Source organism: Geotrypetes seraphini, chromosome 8 (genome assembly GCF_902459505.1).
Source record: "Geotrypetes seraphini chromosome 8, aGeoSer1.1, whole genome shotgun sequence".
Classification (NCBI taxonomy): Eukaryota; Metazoa; Chordata; class Amphibia; order Gymnophiona; family Dermophiidae; genus Geotrypetes; species Geotrypetes seraphini.
In genome coordinates this window covers 83292968-83309465 of record NC_047091.1, presented here as the reverse complement: position 1 = coordinate 83309465, position 16498 = coordinate 83292968, and the positions used below count along the sequence as shown (strand labels likewise).

At 44.0% G+C, this 16498-nt stretch overlaps 1 protein-coding gene across 5 annotated transcripts in view; it reads right to left on the bottom strand.

The window, feature by feature from the left end:
* The window catches only part of LOC117366146 (phospholipase D3-like), a 57242-nt gene extending 40843 nt beyond the window's left edge, over positions 1 to 16399 (bottom strand). The window contains exons 1-4 of one of the 5 annotated variants that reach the window (XM_033957299.1): positions 16164 to 16399; positions 6426 to 6659; positions 6058 to 6204; positions 3779 to 3883 (exon numbers count right to left, since the gene is read on the bottom strand). In XM_033957299.1, coding sequence (XP_033813190.1) covers positions 3779 to 3883; positions 6058 to 6204; positions 6426 to 6659; positions 16164 to 16223 — 546 coding nt within the window. In that variant the 5' untranslated portion in view covers positions 16224 to 16399. Of the gene's footprint in view, positions 1 to 3778; positions 3884 to 6057; positions 6205 to 6425; positions 6660 to 9449; positions 9527 to 10520; positions 10692 to 16163 lie in introns of those variants that run through there. The other 4 variants (XM_033957301.1, XM_033957302.1, XM_033957300.1 and 1 more) reach the window with 4 other exon arrangements.
* Between the last annotated feature and the right edge of the window lie 99 nt (positions 16400 to 16498).

Below are 16498 nucleotides of genomic sequence, written 5' to 3'. Positions count from 1 at the left end.
AGAAACATAGAAAAAAGCGGCAGAAAAGGGCTATAGCCCACCAAGTCTGCCCATTCCATGTATCCCCCCCCTGAGTTTACTCACTTAAAGATCCCACGTGAGTATCCCATTTTCTCTTAAAATCCGTCACGCTGCTGGCCTTTATCACCTGGAGTGGGAGTCTGTTCCAATGATCCACAACTCTCTCGGTGAAGAAATACTTCCTGAAGTCGCCACGAAACTTCCCTCCCCTGATTTTCAGCGGATGCCCTCTGGTGGTCGAGGGTCCCATGAGCCGGAAGATATCATCTTCTGACTCGATGCATCCCGTGATATACTTATACGTTTCAATCATATCTCCCCGTTCTCTTCTTTCCTCAAGTGAGTACAGTCGCAATTTCTTTAGTCTTTCTTCATACGTGAGATCCTTGAGCCCCAAGACCATCCTGGTGGCTGTTCGCTGCACCGACTCGATTCTCAGCACGTCCTTTCGGTAGTGAGGTCTCCAAAACTGAACGCAGTACTCTAAGTGAGGCCTCACCATGGCTCTGTACAACGGCATCACAACTTCAGGTCTCCTGCTGACGAAACCTCTGCGTATACACCCCATCATTTGTCTTGCCCTGGAGGAAGCCTTCTCCACTTGATTGGCAACCTTCATGTCCTCGCTAGTTGCACGCCTAATACTATTCCTGCCACGTCTGACTGAAGTATTCTTGTTAATTTGATTTTTCTATGTAGCATTCTGTAATAATTTCAGTTTTCTCGATAGTGGAGGGGGATATTTGTGAGGGGGAGGGGAGACGGATTTGTTGATCCTTGCTCTGTATTATTTGTGATTTATAAAATGACAATTGTACAGAATATTGTTTCTTTTTGTACTTTAATAAAATAAGTTCTGTATAAAATCATAACTATTCAAGGCTTGCGGGGATGGGGACGAACTGGCGGGGACGGGGACAAATTTTTTCCCTGTGTCATTCTCTATACAGTACATCACTGATTAAAGATGTTCACTGGATCCAAGTTTAATTTAAACATTTAACATAAGAAATTCAGCAGCAAATTTAAAGAGATATGGGGGCCACTGACAACATATTGTAATGAATAGATACCATTTTCCATTATAAATACAATGCAACAGAAGAGATGGGAGGGGGGGAATTCTGAATTTTATTAATTGATCGGATAAGTAAAAAAGAACATTTCATAGGATGGGAAGGGAGGGAAGGGATTAAATTTTATGTATTATTATTAAATATGATAGAGGTTCAAGTGATGTATTTGAATTTCAATTGTCAATTTGTTGATACACTTGTGAGAGGTTAAAATGAATAAAGATTTATAAAAAAAAGAAATTCAGCAGAGTAAATATGTCTGAATTCTCATTGCATTTGGTGTTAATTTTCTCATTGCTAGCTGTAGTAATAAGGACAGATCAGCTAGCACACCAACAGGAGAGGTGCCTGCAAATTATTCCTGCATTATTCCCGAGGCCCATTCTAGCTGTGGCTTTTTGCTGAATTCTGTACATACTGCACCTGCTAGAAATTGTTCCAGCTAGTCTAAGGAAGGTTCCAGTAGAGGAAATCTCTGAAACTGACAATTTAGAAGGAGTTGGAAGCTGGTAGAAGACTGGGAGAGCCTTGCCATATTCAGAGAGAAGATACTAGTGGTAGTAGAATACTCTCTCTGAGGGCTAGATGTACTAAGCTCCAACATGGTAAAAAAAAAAACATACCAGAGCAGCATTGGTAAAAGAGAGGAGGAATTGTGCCTGGAGCCTACTCAGAAGAGCAATCGCTAGGCACAGCTCCTCCTTCTGCCTGTAGCTGCCCTTCTCCTTCCCTCTGCCCATCCGTGATCAGCTGAAAGCTGACAGAGGGAAGAGTGGTGGCTGCAGGCTTTGAATCATCATCATTAAATCTCAAACTATTTTATTTCCTTGGAAGGATGGCCTTTCTCTAAAATTTCCCATAAAAATAATAATATGCCCCTCCAAGAAGTCACAAAAATCAAAAATTCTGGGAGTTACTTTGGATCAGAAACTATCATACCAGGACCATATTAGCCAAATGGTCATAAAATGTTTTTTTCAAACTCCGCATGATTAGATCATTGGCAAAAGTACTTGATCCCTCAGCACTCAATATTCTCATTCATTCCCTTATCATTTCTAAGTTAGACTATTGCAACTCCCTCTTCAAAGGCATCACACAAAAACAAATAAAATGCCTGCAAATTATACAAAATTCTGCTATCAAAATTATAACAAACTCTAAGAAATATGACCATGTCACGCCCCTTTTAAGAAATGTGCATTGGTTGCCAATTTCTCATCAAATCTCATATAAAAAAAATCGCACTTTTAACGTTTAAAATCCATCTTAATCATTTCCTTATCTTCCTCGATAGATTGTTAATTCCCTACTCTATCTTCAGAATACTACATTCAAATGCTCACAACCTCCTTGCAGTTCCTTCTTTAAAAATTATAGGTAAAAAGGGAAGAATGTTAATCACAATTTGGCAACCCTTTTTAAATACATTATCTCCTACAGCACGAAGTTGTGTTTTGATTGATAGATTTTATTTTATTTTTTTTAGCCATCCTGGGAGAGGGGAGGAGGGATGGTAAGAAAAGGGAGGAGGGGTTGGTTATATTTTTTAAAATGGTATTGATACAATGTGTATAAAACGATTGAATAGTTATAATATTTGTAATATTATAATGTTGTATTGTCACAATGTCTGAATCTACATTTGAAAACTAATAAAAATAAATATTAAAAAAAAAAAAAAAATTATAAGTACAAGGCGCAATGAGATTTTTTCAGTCACTGCGCCTTAGCTTTGGAATACACTTCCTAATTATCTTAGAGAGGAATCTATATTAGTCAAATTTAAGACGTCTCTTAAAACCTTATTTAAGGACGCATTCAAAACCTAAATCTACTTTATTTTTATTATATGAAATCCACAAATTAAGGGCTCCTTTTACAATGCCCTGCTAGCGGTTTTAGCGTGCGCTTAGCACACACTAAATTGTCGCGCACGCTAGACGCTAACACCAGCATTGAGCTGGCATTAGTTCTAGCCGCGTAGCGTGGGTTTAGCGCGCGCTAAAATTCTGCGCGCACTAAAAACGCTATCGCAGCTTTGTAAAAGGAGCCCTAAGTTCTTCCATCATATTTTTTGCCTTTCTTCAAATTTTACTCTCATTCAAGCTTGTCCCCCTCCTATCGTTTTTCTCTTCTATGTGAACTTTTTCTTTATAAGATTGTAGTTCTGCCCCTCCATTCCATTTGTACCAGTTAGTCATTTTTCTATTGAATGGTATACAAGTCTTTGTATTTAAGGAAAAACGTAATTTGTATTAACGTACATTTATGTAAACTTTTTGTACCCTTATTTTAAAAATTGTACAGCACTTAGAAGACCTTACCCAAGCGTTTTTATCAAATTTTAAATAAACTGTAAACTGTAATCAGGGTTTCTCCTGCTAATTCCTGCTTTGGAGTCAGCAAGGGAATCCCCAATTAACTGGGTTTTTTTTAAAAACAGGTGCAGCTGTTGGGCGTGCACAACACACACGCATAAGAGCTACATCTATAAAAAAAAGAAGAAGACCCCCCCATTCCTCCCCACCAAGCCCCCCAGTACCTTCAATACAAATCTGGCAGGAGTGTTGCCCACTCCTTCCTGACAGCAGGTCCACTTCTTCAAAATGCTGGGCCTTCCTCTTCCCAGTGTATTCCGGGATGCATGAAGCTAAGCAATCTATCACTCCCACATTTACCTTCTGACCATTTCCAAGCATCCTCTTCTTGGACACTGCAGAGTCCATAGGCTTCAGGATTCTTCTCTCTCGCAGGTTGCGCCAGTCAGAACTTGGGGTTAGCAACTGAATCATGCCACAGGTGCCCAAGGAAAAAAAATTTACATTAAAAAACTTAGTATCAACAGAATTATTCAACACAAGCAAAACATAATTCATAACAGAACCATAAACAGCAGTTATTAGGCAGTGATGGCAAACAGGATTCCAGCAATCACAAAAAAAGGAGGGATGGAACTGTACACATCAACCGGAGATAAAAACAAGCAAACAAACCTTTTTATTGATCAAGCCCACTAAGATAATTCTATGTTACAATGTTGAATCAGACCCGACATGGTCCCTATTTTGGCTTAAAAAGCCATTCAGATAGCAGCTTTGCATGGGTCAGAAGTGCAAGAAGATCGCTGCTGCCCCAGTTCACCGCTGGCCCACCAGGGATTTTAAAGGCATGCTTTTTACTAATTGTAGAGGTGGGAGGGAAGTATCAGCCGGGACAGGAGGCGGGAGGGATCCCTCTGTGCCTGGCCCACCAGAGTTTACGGCAGGTCCAGTGGAAGCCTGTAACAAGTCCTGGAGGGGGGCAGGTGTGCGCTGGCTCGAATATAAACTGAGACCCCCAGTTTTGGGCCCAAAAATCTTGGTTTACTTTCGAATACATAGGGTAAATCTCACGGAGTACTAGAAGCCATATCTCACTAAAGACATAAAAGGATTGGAAATGATTCAGAGAAAGGCAATAAAAATGTTATGGGGTATGTGTCCAAAGGGAAAAGAGATGAAGTCCTGAATATATCTTAGAGGAAAGGAGGGATACAGGAGAGATGCTACAGAAATTTAGATACTTCAAAAGTCTTACAATACAAACAAATCTTTTTCAGAGATAGAGGACATGAATTGAGGTCGCAGGGCGATAGACTTAGAAGTAACATCAGGAAGTATTTTTTCATTGAGAGGCTGGTGGATATCTGGAATAACAGCCTGCAACCACTTGATTGAAGATGCTTCACTATCCTTTTGTAGTATTGCTCTCACATTTACACACTGTGGAGTCAATATTACCAGCTCTGATTTCTGATTCTGTTGATTGGACAAGGGTGACAAGTTTGTCCAGAGCCAGTTAACCGGGGGGGAGGGGGGGGGAGAAGCTGCACACCTGGTGCAGCCTTGGATATGGCAGACTAGAATAAGCCTTGTTCCTCGCAGGCCAGCATTTGAGTTCTGGCAGTATCTTTATTTATTTAAACAATTTATATCTCGCTTATCTTACAATTCTAGGTGGGTAACAAAAAACATGCATACTAAATAAGCATACAACATCATAGAAACATAGAACATGACGGCAGAAAAGGGCCACGGCCCATCTAGTCTGCCCACACTAGTGGCCCACCCCCTTGCCCACACTAATGGCCCACCCCCTGGTGGCTCAGCTGATGGGGATCACCTGAGCCCTACACTCCTCCCCTGACATGGCCTGATTGGCTCAAAATGGTGACTTTTGAGCCAATCAGGGCCTTCAACCCTTCTCTCTGCATCCCAAGATGCATTGGGAGGGGGGGAAGCCCCGTCATTTGTAGCATGTAGGCCCTATAAACTAAAATAAACTTAAAATAATAAAACACCTAAAACTTAGCACAGACCAGCTAGTGCACCCTAAAACTATAAACTAAAATGCCTAAAACAAATAGACAAACTAAACAGAATTTACAAGTGAGAAACAAGGTATGAGCAAAATACTGATAAAGCGGAGCCAGCCTGCCTCAGGATTGGGTAAGTAAAATTGTTTGAATGTGACGGGAGGGATCCTCCAATGGCAGCCTTTGAGTGTTCGAGGTGGGGCTAAGGCAAGGATTTTGTGCAGGACCCCTCCGAGGTCAGGAAATTTCTTTCCTGCTCCTCAGAGGTGTCCAGATATTTTTTTCTTCCCTGTACTTCATCAATTTTGTTGACATGCTTTTATAATCAGAGCCTACATAGTAGTAGTCTTTGATGCCTAAGGTTAGGGGCTCGATTCCCTGCAAAGGTAGAAGCTGTATTTTTTACTGACAGGGTGTGCAAGCCATGTCCATGGTGAGGGATGCTGGTCTCACATCCCCCATTATTGAAGAGGTATGGTATCAGCCTGTCTCCAGAGTTCTGGACTGAACTCCATTAGCAGATCTTCCAGAACCTCTGCGCTACCTGAATGTTTCCTACCTGATCCCAAGCTCCATGTGAACCATCTCCTCTGTCAGCTTTACCTTCTCTTTCATTATGAGGTTACTGCTGTAAGCTGGAGTCAGTTGTGCAATGACTTTTCTCTCTTCCACTACCTCTTCTTTTTCCACCCCCTCATTTTCCTTTTCTTTCTCTGCTACTTCCAGCCGCTTCAGCACCACACGAGGAAACTAGATGATGAAAACAAATTCCTTTGTTAAATATCCTTTGCCTCCTCATAGCTCAGGCAGAGACTGGCGTGTCAGTCTCCTTCCTCCACCCCCCTCCACATATGTGCTTAAATATACTAGAGCGCCACCATGCAGACACATAGCCAGCATGGCCCAAAGAAACAGATGCTTCCTGTTCCATCAGTAGATAAAAGAAAGGGCACCCAGACCACACAACTCACACGCTCTGGGCCTTCCCCTGGTACTGTCCGATCTTTTTCCTGCAAGAAGATCTTCTTGGTCCTGGTGGGCATGGATGCTGGCTCCTCCTCTAAAACTGGTTGTGTGGGCTCCGTTTCTGGCTGGAACTCCATTACAGCAGGCAGCAGTCTGTGAGCCTTTATACTACTCCGAAGGAGGAGGATGGGGGCATGTTGCTCCTCAGCCTCAGCATTATTCAGCATTTCTTCTGAACTCTGAAAAAGGGAGAAACCATCAGTTAGTATAAAAATAGCAATCAGAAATTATCTAAGGCTAAAGCTTCTTCCAGTAGCTAAAACTACTTTACCACAGGGGGGGGGGGCATTCTTCACATAAACGGAAGCCTGATATATACATCATTTTCTGATAAAAAGCCACTTGCTTCCACTTTGATAGACATTATTTTTATCAATGTTCTCGCAGAGAGTAGACAATAAGGACAACTGTCCTGGACACTAAGCTGTGCTTTTTAGTCAATGTATGAATCCGCAAGCAAGCAAATTCCAAAAGGAAGAGAGCCATACCAGTTAAAAGCTGCACCCTGTTCAGAAGACTCTCGCATCCAGCACCAGGCTCAGATGAGCTAGGGCAGTGGTCTCTGACGTTTTCAATTTAAAGGACCACAAAGCGGATGCGAGAAAGTTTCCGGAGGGTGGGAGGGGTCACCAAAAGATTTTAGGCTTACAAATATAATTTTAAATATTCAGTTTTGATTCTACAAGCATACTGCCTTCCCACGGTGCAACATCATGCATGTGAGTGCACGCAAGGAGGGTGCACACAACACAGCCACTATATGCCATTGCTGCCTGTCAGCCCACCTTGGTGCAAAGTAGAGAATGACACAGGGACGGGTACCCACAATTAACTGCAGGGCGGGGTGGAAACAGAGCCCACAGGGACAGGGCGGGGATAGAGTCAGAGTCCATGGGGACAGGGACAAACTGTCCCCGTATCATTCTCTAAAAACTTGAGACTAGTATCAATATGTAAAAACCTAACACATCTTAGACAAAATTGCCAATTTTGGCAACTGAATTCAATGATTAAAAAAACTGCAGAAGCTGGTTTTGGATTTCAATGAACTACTGTTAAATGACATCATTTATGTCTTGTCTGCCATCTGCAACATCTTTCCATCATGTGCCCAGCTGCTCAAGAATCTTACTGTTACTGCAAGCCAAATTAGTACAGATTGATCCTGCAGTCAACGCTAACAGTAAACCATGTTTTTCATCCACACAGAACTCAGAAACATCCTACTCCAGACAGAATTCTGCACAAAATTTTTGGAAATTCTGTGCACAATATCTCAAAATTCTGCAAAGTTTCTTTGTAGTGTTTTGTGTAGAATTCTCCTATCCTGAGCCCTGAAATTCTTTCCTGCCTTTTCCTTTATCATGTTCCAGTCTCCTCGGTTCCCTCTCTCATTCCATCAGCAGTTCTATCTCTCTCTAAATCCCACTTACACCCTGAAACCCTTCCTTGGCCCCCATAGTCTAGCACCTCTTTCCCTCCTTCCATTGGTTAAGAATTTATTTCCTTCCCATCCCCCTTCTGGTCTTGGTCACACTCTCTTCCTCTGTCTACCATTCCCCCAACCCCACTTGCAGGTTCAGCATCCATGTCCCCTCACCCCACCCACCATCTCTCTCACTTGCACCCTGAATTCCTTCCTTACTCCCTATGGTCTGGCATTTCTCTTTCTCTCTCCACGGTCTCTCAAAGGTCAAGCATCTCTTCCTTCTCACCCCCCTTTATGGCCAGGGTTTGCTTCTCACCCCCTTTGCCCTCTACTTATGAGCTCAGCATCCATTTCCCCTCCTCTTACTCCCCCACTTGCAGTCCAGCATCCATGTCCCCTCCCATAATGGGCCTGGCATCCATGTACTCTCCTTTCCTCTCCACCAAACTGTGGTCTAGCATTCATGTCCCCCATCCCTTCCTCCTCCTCCCCCCCCCCCTGAGATCAGATATACCTACAGGCTTCTCAGAGAAACAGCGGCGGCAGCTGCTGACTGGCAAAGACAGCACTGTGAACAGGCTGCTTGTGGTGGCTCCACCACGGCCTTCCCTCTGCTGCATCATTTATCTACAGGAAGTGATAAGGCAGAGGGAAGGCCCTGGCAGGGCCAGCCGCAAGCAACTTGTTCAAAGCGCTGCCTCTGCAAGCCAGCAGCCACCACCGCTGCTTCCTTGGGAGGCCTGAAGATATGTCTGATCTCATGGGAGGGGGGTGGTCAGTTGGAGAGAGGCCAGACCCACGCAGGGGAGAAGGAGAGAAGGGGACAGGAACAGGGGCAGAACAGAAGATCTGTGCAGCTTGTGCAAAATTCTGCTTGGATGGGGAATTCTGCGCAAATTCTGCGCTGCACAGTTGCGCAGAATTTTGCCAGGAGTAAAATAATTAGACAAAAATTAAACTGAACCATCAAGAAGCTGGACTCTGCATACAATGAAACACCACAGAATTAGAAAGTGCAGCATGTCCCCTAATACCATTTAATATATAAAGATAGTAGATATAAATCTGAAAAAGAGAGAAATAATCACTTTACAAATTAACAAATAAAACAAAAAAATGGAAAATACGATAAATATCATTTTATTGGACTAATACATTTTTCAATTAATTTTCAGACCTTCCTCAGGTCAGTAAAGTATACTGCTGTTACGGTATATCCTGAGGAAGGGGATTTTGGTCTCTGAAAGTTAGTAAAAAATGTATTAAAATTAGTCCAATAAAAGGATCACCTTATTTCCATTTTCTATTTATAAATGTTTATCAACACAGCTACAATATTATTTTATCCTAGAGCAGTGGTAGGCAAACTTATTAGTCAAAAGAGCCAAAGATCAGCAGTACAACGATGACGATTTCTTTTGAGAGCCAAATTTCTTTTCAAGAACCATGTTTTTAGGAGTCAATTTAAACTAACTACTAACATTAAATAAAACCAGATATCATAATAATTTTATTTATTGACAAAAAAGTATTTTTCTACCTTTTGTCATTTCTGTTTTAATCATCTTGTCTTCACTCACTTCTTTCTAGCTAGCATCTGTCCTCTCTCTGTCTTCCATGCAGCATTAGCCCCTTCCAAGTCTGCCCTCTCTCTCTGCCCCTGCCATCCACTGTCCGCCCTTTCCCCATTCCATATGGCATCTTCCTTCTTTCTATACTCCTTCCATAAACTGTCTTATCTTGAGCCCCTTCTCTCCTTTGTACACAATTCATTTCAGCTCCGCTACCTCTCCATTTTTCTCTGTCACCACCCCTTCCCCTATGCTCTGGCATCTCTCTCTTCTCCTTTCTTTCCCACCCCACAATCTGGCATCTGTCTCCTTCCCTTCCCTGATTCCCTGGCATCTCTTTCCTTTCATCTCTCCCTCCCCATCCATGCTCCGACATCTCCTCCTTCCTTTTCCCTTGGTATGGCATACCTTCCTCCTTCCCTCCATGTCTTGGCATATCTCCCTCCCTCTCTTCCCCAATACCCTGGCATCTCTTCCTCTCTCCCTTTCTTCCCTCCATGCCCTGGCATCCCTTCCTCCCTCCCCTCCATGACCTGGCATCTCTTCCTCCCTCCCTCCATGACCTGGCATCTCTTCCTCCCTCCCTCCAAGCTCTGGCATCTCCTTTCATTCCTTCCTTTCCCTCCAGTTGGGTGCAACAATTCGCTCCCCCTCTGCTCCTTTTCCTACTTCTGTCACCCCGTCCCCAGTCGGCAGTGCAGCCCCCAAGCGGGTGCTCCAAGGCCTGGCGTCATGAACTTCTTCAGGCAGCAGCAGCATTCACAATTTGCTACTGTTGCCAGCTTCTGGTCTTCTTCTCTGTTGGGTCCAGCCTTCATGGAAACAGAAGTAGGCAGGACTCAGCAGAGAGGAAGGCCCAAAGCCGGCACCAACAGCTAATTGTAAATGCTGCTGCTGCCTGAAGAAATTAAAGATGCCAGGTCTTGGAGGACCCAGGGCAGACCGCTTCTCTCCCTGTAGCCGGGGCCCCTCTGAAAATGAACATTTAGCTCTCCCTCCCATGCGAACCCTGCTGACCCACCGCGAGAGGCCTGACATACCTCCCTCCAGTGCTCGTCGGCAGCCGCAGCACTCTAAACAGGCTGCTTTGCAGTTCACAGCCTTCTGCAAGTGATTCCCTCAGCCGCATCAGTGACGCTGCAGAGGGAATCGGTGTCAGGTCAAAAGCGTGCCCACACAATTGAGCGCAGCGCGGGGGCGCGCGCCGCAGAAAATTACTGTTTTTAGGGCTCCTACGGGGGGAGGGGCGTACCAGCAGAAGGCCGCGAACAGCGAAGCAGCCTGTTTAGAGTGCTGCAGCTGCCGACGAGTGCTGGAGGGAGGTTTGTCGGTCTTCTCGCGGTGGGAGGGTCGACTGGGAGGGCCCAGGGTGATGATGCAGGGGGGAGGCCCAGGACAATGATGCTGGGGGGGGCCCTGGGACGATGACGCGGGGAGGGGGGGGGGCTGGCAATGACTCTGCTACGAATCCAGCGAGGGTGAGGGAGATGCCAAAACAGCCCTAAAGCATCACACTGGCAGGCCCCCCTGACCATTTTGGGCCCTATCCTTCAATCCAGCTCTGATGGAACCATTCTCACAAACTGCCGGCGGCTGCCCCGAAGCTTTCCCTCTGTGGCGATCTGCCCTGTTAGAAACAGGAAGATGCGGCAGAGGAAAAACTTGTGAGAACAGCTGCTGTGTCAGGGCCCTTCTGTGCAGGAAAAGTTTGGCTACTGGCAGAGCTGCACTCAAATGGCTAAAGAGCCGCATGCAGCTCGCAAGCTGCGGTTTGCCGACCACTGTCCTAGAGCAAAAAAATAAAAAAAATTTTTTTCTAACTTTCTCATCTGATTTCTGCTTTCCTCATCTTCTTGCCACTCTCTTCTTCCATCCAGTATCTGCCCTCTCTATATGGTATCTACTCTCTTTCTATGCCACTTCCAGAAATTGTCTGCTTCCTCTCCATTGGTCTGGAATTCATTTTCTTCCCTCACCTCCCCATACTCTGGCATCTCTGTCTCCTTCCCTTCCAGCTCTCCTTCTCCCCCCCCCCCCCGTAGTTTTTAGCATCTCTCTCTACTCCTTTCCTCCCCTCAAATCTGGTATCTCTGTCTCCTTCCCCCCCACACACACACACAGACCAAACAGAAGGAAGAAAACCCCACGGATAAACAAGGAAAACTAAAGAAAGAGTGGGGAAGGAAGAGTACACATCAACTTAAGGAACAAATGTAATTTTATTGTAAATGAAAATAACTTAAAAACATATCATATATGTAAAGCCAAGCCTTATGTAAAGTCCAAGTCTTGTTGATTTAATGGACTCAACACGGTCTGTGTTTTGGCTTCTGTAGAAAAGACTTCCTTAGGGTTTGGCCTAGTGGGTGGCGCTCAATAAGACAAGGCTTAAAGGCTGGAAAAACAGGGTCAAAATGATCATATAGTCAAAAACGCACTGGAAATCTGCACACAACGTTAAAACTAAAACAGAACCTTTCCCCCTCCCCATGCTCTGGCAAATCTCTCCTCTCCTTCCCTTCTCCCCCCCCCCCCCCCCACCGGTGGTCTGGCATCTTGCTCTCCTCTCCCTTTCCTGGTCTTCCTTCTCAATTTGTCTGCCTCTGTCTAGATTATATTCTCTTTCTTAATATCCAGTCCTCAATTTCCCTCTTTTCACTCTGTCTACCTACAGCTTGCCACCTCTTTCCTTCCCCTATCCCTCCACCCCACTTCCTTCCAGCATCTGCCACTTGTCTCTCCCTCTACCACACTTCTTCCAGCGTCTGCCCTCTCTCTCGCCTTCCACTCCACTTCCTTCTAGCGTTTGCCCTCTCTCCCTCCACCATCTGCCCCCTCTCTCCCTCCACCATCTGCCCCCTCTCTCCCTCCACCTCACTTCCTTCCAGCATCTGCCCCCTCTCTCTCTCCACCCCACTTCATAGTAACATAGTAGATGATGGCAGATAAAAACCCAAATGGTCCGTCCAATCTGCCCAACCTGATTCAATTTAAATTTTTTTCTTCTTCTTTTTCTTACCTATTTCTGGGCAAGAATGCAAAGATCTGCCCAGTACTGTGCTTAAGTTCCAACTACTGAAGTCTCCGTCAAAGCTCACTTCAGCCCATCTATACCATCCTAGCCATTGAAGACCTCCCCAGCCCGTCCTCAACCAAACGGCCATATACAGACACAGACCGTGCAAGTCTGCCCAGTACAGTAGAAGTAAACTTAAATGCAGCTATCATGGGGCCTTCGTACACCTTCCTGCAGCTGCAGGCTCTGTTTCAGAACAATGAAGTGATATTGGAGAGGGTAGACCAGCAGCCACAGGGAGGTATACAAAGGTTCTGTGTTACCTGCATTTAAAGTTTACAGACATTGCTGCTGGTATGGGAAAGCAGAAGCAGCAAAGTAGGGTAGGGGGTCTTCATGTTCCAGCTGCGCATCCCCTTAGGGCTTGCACCAGGGATGGACCGCCCACTTTGGTAAACCACTGACTACAGATTTTTTCTCTAAATTTCAATCTTCTAAACCAGTATTAAAATGGGAGGTGTAGGTCTACCAGCAACCAGTAAACCTGTAATTTCACTTTGCTTAGATTTTCAGGGCTGAGTTGGAGCAAAGGTGCAGGAGGTTTTGTCATAACTCTGGGTAGAGAAAAGTCCCTGCAAAGTTCCACTGGGTCGTGTGTGACTACATGGTCACACTGACATGCATACACATGCATGGGGAGAAGCGAGTCAACTGGCATTTGTGTGCATGCACACCAATATGAACATGCAGGCACATGGGACCCAGCGGAGCTTTACAGGGCCTTTTCTCTAGCTGCAGTAGTGGTGGGGGTCACTGGATATGAGGGTCACAAAAATGGACTACAGAAGCCATATGTTGGAGACCACTGAGCTAGGGGCTTTCTTTCTGTATGATGCTTAGAACCAATGGATAATGCAGGTAATAAATGTATTTATTTAAAAAATTTCTAACCCACTTAAACATAAGCAGTTTACATAAAAACAAACATAATCAGCATGTAACTAACACAAACAAAGATAAATAGATAAACACATCTGAAGCATTTACAATCAGAGTCATTTATTTTTAAAAATTTCTATACCGTTTTTTTTCCAAAAACGGTTTACAAAGGGGTCCTTTTACAAAGGCACGGTAGCGGTTTAACGCACGGAATACCGCACGTTAAATCGCCTGCCGCGCTAGTACCTAACGCCTCCATTGACGAGGCGTTAGGATTTGAGGCTGCCGCGGGGGTTAGCGCGTGATGAAATGTCTGACGCGCTAACCCCCGTATCGCGCCTTGATAAAAGGAGCCCAAAGTTACATACACAAAATATTTTAAAATCAGAACAAAACAAAAGCTTACAGATTCAATCCTTACATAAGGTCAATTGCTCAAAGAAATGCATCTATACATAGTTGTGTTTTTATCATTTTCCTGAATGAATTTCTCTCTACATTTTCGAATTTGACTTACAAGGCTATTCCACAACTTAACTCCTGCACAAATAAAAGTCATGGCATTCGTTTCCACATATTTAGGATTAACCTTTGATTTCAGCAATGCTGAACTTTTGGAGTGCAATGATCTTAATGGTTGATACCCAGACATCGAACTCTTGAAAAATTCAGGGATCGTACCATATAGAAATTGGTGATATAACATAATTGCTTTGTATTGAATTCTAAATACTACTGGCAGCCAATGCAATTGTCGGAGATATGGAGTAATATGCTCATATCTTGATGGTCTAGTTAACAGTCAATGGAATGCCTCTACAAACAGAGTTGTTTTCAGCAGTTTCTTAAATTTTTGAATATCAGAAAGCAGCCTCAACTGTCCTGTCAACTTATTCCATAATAATGCAACTGATATTATAGATACTCTCATATTAGGATAATGTACTTTAGCTAATTCATTTGTTGATAATCAAAACATGCCCTCTGATCTTAATGATCTAGGAGGCTGGTAAAGCTTCAATTGTGTCAAGTACCGTGGGACGTTATAGTGAATAACTTTAAAAGTCAGAACTACAACTTTGAAGACAATGCGAAATTTAATAGGCAATTGGTGGAGTTTTCTCAAACTTTTTGTAACATGTTCAAACCTACTTCCGCTGCATATTTTTGATTTGATTTCGGACATTTTGAATGACTTGCAAGGTTTTGCGCTGTGTTCACAAAGTGCCTAAATAAAGTACATTACAGTAATCTAGTTTTTGAATTACTATAGTTTGTACTACCAGACAGAAATCATAACCTGATAGCTTAGGCTTTAATCTGCTCAATAATCGCATTTAGAAAAACAGATTTCACCACTGCCAGCACCTGATCTTTCATACTTTTTATTTTTTTAATCTTTATTCATTTTACATCTTACAACAAGTGTAACAATAAATAACAATTGAAATTGAATACATCACTTGAATCACTATCATATTCAACATTAAAACATTAAAATTTTAACCCACACCCTCCCAACCCGACCATAACCTATGCAATCACAAACTTCATATACAATATTCTTTACTATTGATCTAAACATTGATCTTTGATACTTAACGTTGCATCCAACCAGACACCCAAAATTTTCAACTGTCTATGTAAGGCTCATGTTAACTTCTACATAGGGGCCATTGTGGATCTTCATTCCGTCTAATCAGGTACAGGTACTGGCGACATGGGAGCGGGCTACTGGGCTTGATGGACCATTGGTCTGACCCAGTGAGGCTATGTTCTTATGTCTTAGCAAGGTTCAATGAAAATTTGTGTTCAGTCATCCATATATCTACAGCTTGCAGAGACATCTGGATAATGTCCTTTGCAAATCAACTTTTAAAATAAAATAAAAGAAAGAAACAGAAAAATCCTAGATAGGGATCAAACTGGCTATGTCACTGGAAGCCCAAATGATGAAGTTATGACTATCTTACTCTGGTCACACCGTCAAAAGAGAAAGATCGTTGGAGAAGGACATCATGTTTGGGAAGATCAAAGGAACCAGGCCAAGAGGGTGACCTGCAATTAGATGGCTGGACCTTTGAAAACAACCATGGGAATGACATTGGAGGACATCACTGAACTAGCTAGCACAAAACCGATTTCGCTTGATCTGTAATTCGTCAAGTCGCTGGGGCAAGAACACGAGTAGATGGCACCGAACTAAATAGAAAGTCCTGAGACTGTTTTGTACTACAGTACTTGCATTTGCATCTAGAACTCCCTCCCCCCATCCCCCCCACTGAGATATCTTGGTTATCAGACAGATAGAAAGTAACAAGGTAGTAATATTCATTTTTTTTTTTAAGTAACTGTAAACTGGTTACTTTTGTAACTTTGCACCAAACCTATACGCCACCTGTTGACATTTCCTCTCCTAGTTCTGGGAAAAATAGAAAGAAGAGCTGTGGCTATGCAGGAAATGAATGAGCTGGGAGCATTTCATTTCAGAAGACAGAATGATGCACTAGGAGCAAATCAAATTAGGGTTTGTGGGGGGGGGGGTTGTTCGCTTTATTTTCTGTGCCCCGGTGAATGTTAAGGTAACACGCCCCCCCCCCCCCCATTTGCTACCAAATTCATCCTGCCTCCTCTCCAAAGTCCTCCCTTTTATCCCCCGGGCATTACCAATCTTTGTCCTGGCTCTGTCCTACACCTGCTGCATGACAGGAGGAGAGCTGGCACTCACCACTTCAGGCTGGAGACGAGACGATCTCCTCACGGGAGTCTCTGCTTCTTTCTTTCTCATGTTAAAAAAGCAGACATAGCCCTAGCCCTCCTGTAAGGTGAAGCGAGCCGAGCGAGGATCTGGCGGGCTGCGATCAAGCGTTAGGATTCAAAGTTTAAACCCGTCTCCTCCTCTTCGTGCCCGCTCGGGGACTGCATTTCCACCGCTGGGCGCTAGAGGCGCCGGCGGAGCGCGAATCTCGCTTCGCTGCCCCCCCCCCCCCCCCCCCGGGCTCTCCTTTGCCGGCAGAGGGCAAAGCAACGGAGCTTTTGAAGTTTTAACATCTGCTCAAACGC